Source organism: Hevea brasiliensis, chromosome 16 (genome assembly GCF_030052815.1).
Source record: "Hevea brasiliensis isolate MT/VB/25A 57/8 chromosome 16, ASM3005281v1, whole genome shotgun sequence".
Classification (NCBI taxonomy): domain Eukaryota; kingdom Viridiplantae; phylum Streptophyta; class Magnoliopsida; order Malpighiales; family Euphorbiaceae; genus Hevea; species Hevea brasiliensis.
In genome coordinates, this window is record NC_079508.1 from 60,508,572 (window position 1) to 60,517,187 (window position 8,616).

The 8,616-nt window shown below is 30.0% G+C and overlaps 1 protein-coding gene across 1 annotated transcript; it reads left to right on the forward strand.

Moving 5' to 3' along the window:
* The first annotated feature begins 4,380 nt into the window (after window positions 1–4,380).
* Window positions 4,381–6,838, forward strand: LOC110664619 (glycerol-3-phosphate acyltransferase 1). Its single transcript, XM_021824367.2, has 2 exons — window positions 4,381–5,611; window positions 5,794–6,838. Exons 1-2 carry the CDS (start codon window positions 4,889–4,891, stop codon window positions 6,682–6,684), a joined length of 1,614 nt encoding a protein of 537 aa, XP_021680059.2. The 5' UTR covers window positions 4,381–4,888; the 3' UTR covers window positions 6,685–6,838.
* The last annotated feature ends 1,778 nt before the right edge of the window (window positions 6,839–8,616 follow it).

An 8,616-nucleotide genomic window follows, 5' to 3' on the forward strand; every position in this document is an offset into this window, starting at 1 on the left:
AAATAAAAATAGTTTTTTTAATTTTATAATATTATAATCATTTTATAAATCGGTTGCAATTTGAAACTAATTTAAAAAAGTTAGTTCCTAATTAAAAAAACAGATAAAAAATTAAATTTTCAAATAAGAAATAAAAATTTAAATAAATAAAATTTTTAAAATTATTAGAATAATAAATTATTAATAAAAATTAGTACTAAAAATTAGTATAAAAATATTATAAAAAATTACTAATAATAACTATTAATTTTAAATTATTAGTCATATATTCAAAATTATTTTTAATAAAATAATTAATTTTAAACAAATTTAGGAACTGATTTAACAATCAGTTATTAATCGATATTAGAAAAACCTTAAATATACGATTAGTAATTAATTTTAAAACCGATTGTTATTAACAACATATTAAGAAATCGATTAGTAAAGAATTATTTTAATTAATTCTAGAGTTAGCAACTGATTTATTATGATTGTTAAAAGCAACCAATTTTTGCAATCAATTATAAACAATTGCTAAATTTTTTGTCAAAAATTTCCATCTATTTTTTTTTTCTTTTATTGATTTGCAACCGATTTATGAATCAATTGCTAATAATAACTGATTTTCCCTTAGAAAATTTTTGCTTAATTTTTTATTTTCTTTTTTTTTTATTTACGATCGATTTGCGAATTAATTGCTAACAGCAACTGATTTTTATAACCGATTTTGTAATTGGTTTTTTTTCCTTCAAAAATTTTGTCAAATTTTTTTTTATTTTGTAACTGATTTGCAAATTAGTTGCTAACATCAACTAATTTTTTTCCCAAAAAATTTATGCCCATTTTTTGTTGTTTTATTTTGATTTGCAACATATTTACAAAATCAGTTATTAATAGCAATCGATTGAAATCGATTGTTATTAGTAACCGATTTTGCAATCAATTGCAAATTGATTGCAAAATTTTCTCTTTAAAAATCCTTTCTCAATTTTTTTAAAAAAATTAGCAACTGACAATCGATTGCCAAAATTGATTGCTAATTCGCTTATATAAATTATTACTAATTTTTTTTTCCTATTACTCATTTTCTTTCCCTATTACTCATTTTATCTCTCTTTCTTCTTTTTTTTTTTTTATCATATTCTTCATTCTCGTCATTTGATTCATAATCTTTTATTTTTTAACATACATTTTATATTTTTTTCTCATTTATTTTTTTATCTTTTTCTTTGCCCTATATTTTCTTATTCATTATCTTTTTTCTTTTGTATTTATTTTATCTTTCATCATATTTTCTTTATCATCTGGTTTCTTTGTCATATTTTTGTTTCTCATTTATTTTTTCATTATCTTTTTTCTTTCTCATTTTTGTTCTTCTTCATTTTTTTCCTCATTTTTTTTATTTAATTTATTCTTCTTTGGATAAAATAAAAATTTTTGTATAAATATATTTTTTGTTAGCAAATTATTTGTAGTATTGATTTTTAGTAAATTTGTTGTTATAATATATATTTGGTATTTTTTTGGTAATTTGTCTTATAAATATGTTTTTATATTTTATTTTTTGTTTATATTTTTTATAATAGTTATTATTAGTAATTTTTTATATTATTTTTATACTAATTTTTACTACTAATTTTCATTAATAATTTACTATTTTAATAATTTTGAAAATTTTATTTATTTAAATTTTTATTTCTTATTTGAAAATTTAATTTTTTATATCTATATATTATTTAATTAGCATCCTACTTGTTTAAATTAGTTTCAAATGACAACCAATTTACAAAATGATTGTAAAATTATAAAATTAAAAATATTAACTTTTTTTACATCTGATTATGTTCCAGTTGGTAAATTGGTTATCACTATAATTTTTTAACCAAAATTTTATTTTTTTTAAGTTTAATTAATTTAATAATCGATTTGATTGTCGGTTGTTATTTATAATTAATTTGGTTGTCGATTACTATTTACAATCAGACTCATTACAACCAATTGAATCGATTACTAAATCAATTAGTAACTGATTTTAACATATTAGCAGCCGATTTGGTCGATTACAATCTTTTTTTTTAACTCAAGCTCTGCCACTATTCATACTAAACATATTTTTTTTAACCAAAGTATTTATTTCTTGGAGTGACAAAGCTAGAGTAAAACGATTAGAAAAATCATTTACTAGTAATATGCGTGCATGTTAGTTTCTTATGGGCAGTTAGTTTGTTACATGTCAGTTCACATTAAATTTTTATCTTGATTCAATTTATTATAAGCTTAAAATATAAATATGTGAAATTTTACGCATTTAATAAACGAGTCTCATGATATATTTTGTGTCTTGAGTTTATAATAGATTAGATTTAAGCAAAAATAAATCCGTAGATTCACTATATAAATGCTACATACGCTTCAATGAGATTTATAAAGAATTATATTCTTCAATTTCTTATGTTTTCTTTGTATAGTTCATTGATTGATTGATGTATAATTATGCTGTTTTTATGTGAGTTTTATGATAATTAATAATGAAGTTGTATTTGCTCTATCTATAATAATTATAATGGAAAATTATTTATTGACTAAATTTCTCTTTTTTTAATTAATTTACTTAGACTTTAGTGTTTTAAATAATATTTTAATTCTTAAATTATCAAATAAAATTATTTTTTTAAATGTTTGATACAATAGTAAGAGGTTAAAATTAGATAAAATTAAAGCCTGATTAATTTTTCAAATTTCAAAATTTATTTAAGTTGTTTTGTACAATTATTTAAAAAAAAGTGAGAAATGTTTGAAAGTGAGAAATATTTAATTTCTCATATATTGTGGGGCTGTTTCCTGATTCTTTTCCTGGTGAAAAATGATTTTCTAATAATCTCAATAAAAAATAAGCGTATTGAACAGAAAAGATCAAACATTTTTACTAATTTGTAATTATATCCAAACGTTATAATATTATATCATATATCTTAACTTTTAAAATTGAAATTAATTATAGTCAAAATTTTAAAATCAATTTGGGTATATTGAATTTTTTCATTGGGTGGTAATAGATAATAAAATTAAGTAAAAAAAAAATTATAGTTAAAGCATTTTGTTGTGATCAACAAAATGAATTATAAAGTTATGAGGTTTTGGTATAATTGCTCTCAATATTAAATATTAGGATATGTGATTCAAAATTAGAATGTTCAAATATAATTGCAATTAATAAAAAAAAAAGTTTGACTTTTTTCATCTAATTGACCTAAAATTCTTGTTTAGTGTCATCTACTGGTTCTTACTCTCTTAACGCAATAAAATTATCTTCCCTCGAATGTTGATGTTGACAGGGAAGTTTAGTTCCTAAGAGAACTCAGTTTAATGTATAGTGTATATATTGGGGGAAATCAAAATGGAGGGCGGCAATGCTTTTGGTTGAGAGTTGCTTCGTGCTATTTTGCTTCTCGTTTTGAGAAATGTTTAATCACTGAAGCAGAATTATGAGCCATATAAGGAGGTCACCATTCTGCGATTGCAATGTAATGATGTGTGACCCTCCAAAACTGGTATATCATTCTCTTATTGATTTGATTCATCAAATTCTCTCACGAGATTGGAAGGTCAGATTGATAGAATTTTTCTTATCTAAACCTAATTTATCATAAACTCAAGACACATCACCTATTAAATATATAGATCTCACATGTTTATGTTTTAAGTATATGAACTGAATTTAGGAATCAAACATAAAAATAAAATGATAAAGGTCTACCAAACAGGTAAGGAGAACTGCATGAACCTAACTACCATATGACCGAAATTCATTCGAACAGTATGCATGACAGGATCAAGTGTCCAAATTCAAATGATTGATATTTAATTAAATAGATAATCTGTTTTCTCTACGTATAAACAAGAATGGCATGAATTTAACTGCCACATCAACCAAAAAAAAAAGGCTTGAGTTAATTTTCAGAGATTAATTGTTTATTCAAAATTATTTGATTTTCATTGAGGCCGTTATTTGCTATACAATATCCTACCACATCAAAGAGGAAAGTCTCATAAGTTCTTGGTGAAATGCCGTTGAGCTCTCAACATTAGCTTTAATTAATTAAATTCTTCAAAGGGATTCAAGGACCCCCACCATGTAAAAAGAATTAAGCATCAAGGAGGTTGTGATTTCGAGCATTATATTCTTTTGATATCAATCAAACGCAATTGTTGTGATCAAACAAACCAATTGGTGTGATCGATCTCAAAGCTAGCAGAAATGGTTGATTGCTACTACTACCAAAAATCAAAAGGCCATAAATTCTAGTTGAAAATTGTTGTAGATTTTCACTGTTACGGCTCATGAATTGGCTAAAAAAGTCAAATGATGGGTCATCTAACTCCAGCTGTGTCCACATGTGGTTTGGAAATGAAATCCCTTGGGTTGAGGCCTGAAGTTTGATACAGTTTCCCAACTTTCAATGTTTGTGTTCACAAGGGCAAACCTGGACTTGCACCTCATGGTTGGCCTTAAAAAATTGCACGCATTTCGATTGTAATTGCATGAGAATCGAACGCCCACAAAGAGAAAAATTCAAACAAAAACCATAAAGTTACGAGGACGGTCACCAACAAGCCAGCCTAGCCATGCTATAGAAGGAAAAATCATGTGCAATTAAAAGTTGTGTGACTTGTATTGCAATTAATGCCAGCGGTGTGGCTAACCAAACTCAAATGCTGTGGTCAATTCCTCCCATGCACTGCCCTTTAATGACTCCTATAAATATCCTCTGCATCCCTCCCTGTTTTTTCACAACACTCTTCAATTATTTTACTTATTCTCTTCCTCTCAAACTGAAGCTCTCAACCTTCTTTTCCTTCGTTAAGGCAGTTTGACATAGAAAGAAAAATCCACGGTCTTCCAGAAATGGTGATTCTCAAGCTAGCAGACTGGGTCAGCTTGTCCGAGCTCTTAGCTAACTCATGGTACAGGGCTACAAGGAAGATGAGAAGTTATGGCTTCTTATTGAAGAACCCATCTCAAAAATCATCACAGCAACAAGCTCAGTTGTTTCCTAATGTGAGCAAGTGCGGTTTGGAGAATAGAGGGTCTGATACATTGGTGTGTGATATTCACGGGGGCTTGTTAAGAACCCGCTCTTTCTTTCCTTATTTCATGCTAGTTGCTTTCGAAGGTGGTAGCATTTTTAGAGCATTTTTGCTGTTGCTATCATGTCTCCTTTCGTGGGTTTTGGACTATGAGCTCCAGTTAAGGGTCATGATCTTCATCACCTTCTGTGGGCTCAAGATAACGGATATTGAGAGTGTTGGTAGGGCAGTTTTGCCAAAGTTTTATCTAGAGAATCTTCATCTTCAGGCTTATGAGTTGTTGGCTTCAACAGGAACTAGGATTGTTTTCACAAGCGTCCCTAGGGTGATGGTGGAAGGATTTCTTAAGGAATATTTGAGGGTTAACAAAGTGATGGGTACAGAGTTGCACACTGTTGGAAGTTACTTCACTGGTTTGTTGTCTAATTCTGGTTTACTAGTAAAGCACAGAGCTCTCAAGGATTATTTTGGAGAAAAAACGCCTGAGATAGGCCTTGGAAGTTCAAGCCTCCCTGACCGTCTCTTCATCTCTCTTTGCAAGGTATATATATTCTCATTTCTCAACAACCTTCATTTCAAGCACCATTAAGCAAAACCATTTCTTTTTCCTGTCTTACCTTTTGTATGGTATAAATATGAACGCTCTGCAACAATTCTACACTGGCAAATATGTGGTCTTACTCCTTGTGTTGTTTATATGATTTTTGAATGTGAATGTGACAGGAAGCCTATGTGGTGTACAAAGAAGAAAACAAGAACAGTGAGAGTAGTTCAGTAATGACAAGGGACAAATACCCAAAGCCACTTATATTTCATGATGGTAGGCTAGCTTTCTTGCCCACTCCATTAGCAGCTCTATTAATGTTTATGTGGCTTCCCCTTGGAATAATTCTCGCTATCTTCAGACTCCTTGTTGGTATTTTCCTTCCTTACAAATTAGCTTTATTTATGGGCATTCAAAGTGGAGTAGAGCTGAAGATCAAAATGTGCTACCCTCCTGCAAAAAGTTCAGGCCACAAAAGGGGTGTCCTCTACGTTTGCACCCATAGGACACTATTGGACCCAGTTTTTCTCAGCCTATCTTTAGGTAAACCATTGACTGCTGTGACATATAGCCTGAGCAAGATGTCTGAAATAATAGCACCAATTAGAACAGTGAGGTTGACCAGAGATAGAGAACGAGATGGGGAGACCATGCAAAGATTGTTAAGTGAAGGAGACTTGGTGGTTTGTCCTGAGGGGACCACTTGTAGAGAGCCATATTTGTTGAGATTTAGTTCACTGTTTGCAGAGTTAGCTGATGAGATAGTCCCTGTGGCCGTCAATACTCGTGTAAGCATGTTTTATGGGACAACTGCTAGTGGTTTGAAATGCTTGGATCCAATTTTCTTCTTTATGAACCCTAGACCTTGCTATCAAATTCATATCCTTGACAAGTTACCCATAGAGCTCACTTGTGCTGGGGGAAGATCTAGCTGTGAAGTGGCAAATTATATCCAAAGACTGTTGGCTGATGCTTTGGGATTTGAGTGCACTACTCTTACAAGGAAAGATAAGTATATGATGCTAGCAGGCAATGAAGGTGTTGTCCAGGGTAATAATAGGAAACCCTAGATATTTTTCATATTATATTATCAACGAATCAACCTTTACGCATTTATGGGCTTCCATTTTAGATATTTTCTTTTTCTTTTTTTATTTTTGTTATTATGATGCTTTATATGATTAGTTACCGTATAATTAGTTAATATATTCTTTGGCATGGTCATTTTTGTTGCTCCTCAAGCAATAGTACGCCTATTAGAGCTAATGATGTTTATATGACTAAACACTCATTGTCAAATTAAGTTGAGGGAAATTTCGTGGAGTACTCGAGGAACAAAAATGTATACTATAATTAAATTAAGTGATGGCCTCTTGAATTTTTTTCATACTTTTTTTTTCCAGTTATAACATATGTAATCTCTATGACTTTTGAATTTAATTTTAGTGGTATAGTTTCGATAATATCACTTAATTACAGTTTTTTTAATTGATTAATGATATTAAATAAATGAACAAGTCCTTAAATAAATAACACGTATGTGCATATGAAGGAAACGTACGTACGCTATTGAGAGGAATGGTGAATCCTTAGTAGGAACATATACATTTCAAAGAGGAGTCAGATATCTTTTGGTGTAACTGTATGAGCCCTTCAAAAAGGGTGCCCGTTCTTTCTAAAAAGGTCGAATATCCCTTAGGCCCGATGAAATAAAAACCCAATTAATAATATTACCCTTCAAGTCTTGACTTCACTTCAGAATGAAAGAAGTTGTCAAGTCAACCTCAGCATCGAAAGTAGTCAAATAGTTCACATGATGGAAAATGAAGACAACCATTAATTCACTTTAAGGGCAATCATATCGACAATGTTCATTCAGACTAAATAAACAAATTTGTGATGAATGTCTTGGGATGAAATACTTGGTGCAACAGGTAAACACATTACTATTAGGACTAAAGTCTTTTATATGATTGTCGAATTTATGTTTGTCCTACATGCTGCTCGTAAAAGTAAGGATTTGAGCTCTATTACCGTGTGGGTGTAGTCCATGTAGTTTTCTGACTTGTTTAAGTCGGAGAGTCCTCTATAAGTAGGTTGGCACACCCACTAGCCCTGGAAGAAATTAGTCGGATGAGCCGTCAATTACGCCAATCTGACTGGGCATTGCATGCTATCATTGGTCCTCGTGCCCCTGAGCCATCATTGCTCTAAAGATAACTTGATTGGACCTTAAAACAAACTTCAGTGATTAAGACAGCTCACTTACTGAAACTTTACATATGTCCTCTAAACATTAGTCCACTTGCTCTATAAATAAGGATCCACCATACTAAGAGGGGTAGAATTTTTAATTCTTATCATGCTTCTCCAAGCACTCCTATGTCATCCTCCCCAAAGACAGCCATAGTGCACGATAGAAAGCAGTCATATTGTCCTTCAAGAACACTCAAGCACCTCTATTCCTTAGATTTTTCAGGCACATATCGCTTTCTGTGACACCCCCTTTACTTTTAGTTGTCAATTAAGAATACACACAGGACAGAGAAGATAATACCATTTGATAAAGCACGTGAATTGCTTATAATTAGGTTAATTTCACTTAATATATAGTTGCTTTATCAATGGGATAAGGGAGGAAGGAAAGAGTTGGGTTTGGAGAAATTCATATGAATGGATGAGCTTGAGAGAGATAATGAATAGAATTGGGGAAAGAAACCTCGTTTTTATTTTCAAGCCAAATCAACAAATTTTTCTATTGGATTTAAATTAGATGTGGTGTTAATTAACTTAGAATAATTTACTTATTAATTGACCAACATGAAATTCACAAAATTAAAATACCACACACACACATATATATATAATATGAGATCGGCTTGCATATAAAATAAATGAAACGAAAATATTTATATCTTGATTCATTATAAGTCAAATTTAGATAAATTTTTCCCTTTATCAAATAATGGCATATAATTCTATACGAAAACATGATTGAAAAT

Bases quoted from the DNA above. Each gene is read 5' to 3' on its own strand.
- LOC110664619 (XM_021824367.2), top strand. From the start codon at position 4,889: ATGGTGATTCTCAAGCTAGCAGACTGGGTCAGCTTGTCCGAGCTCTTA. The intron at 5,612-5,793 runs GTATATATATTC...TGAATGTGACAG, and splicing joins TCTTCATCTCTCTTTGCAAG to GAAGCCTATGTGGTGTACAA.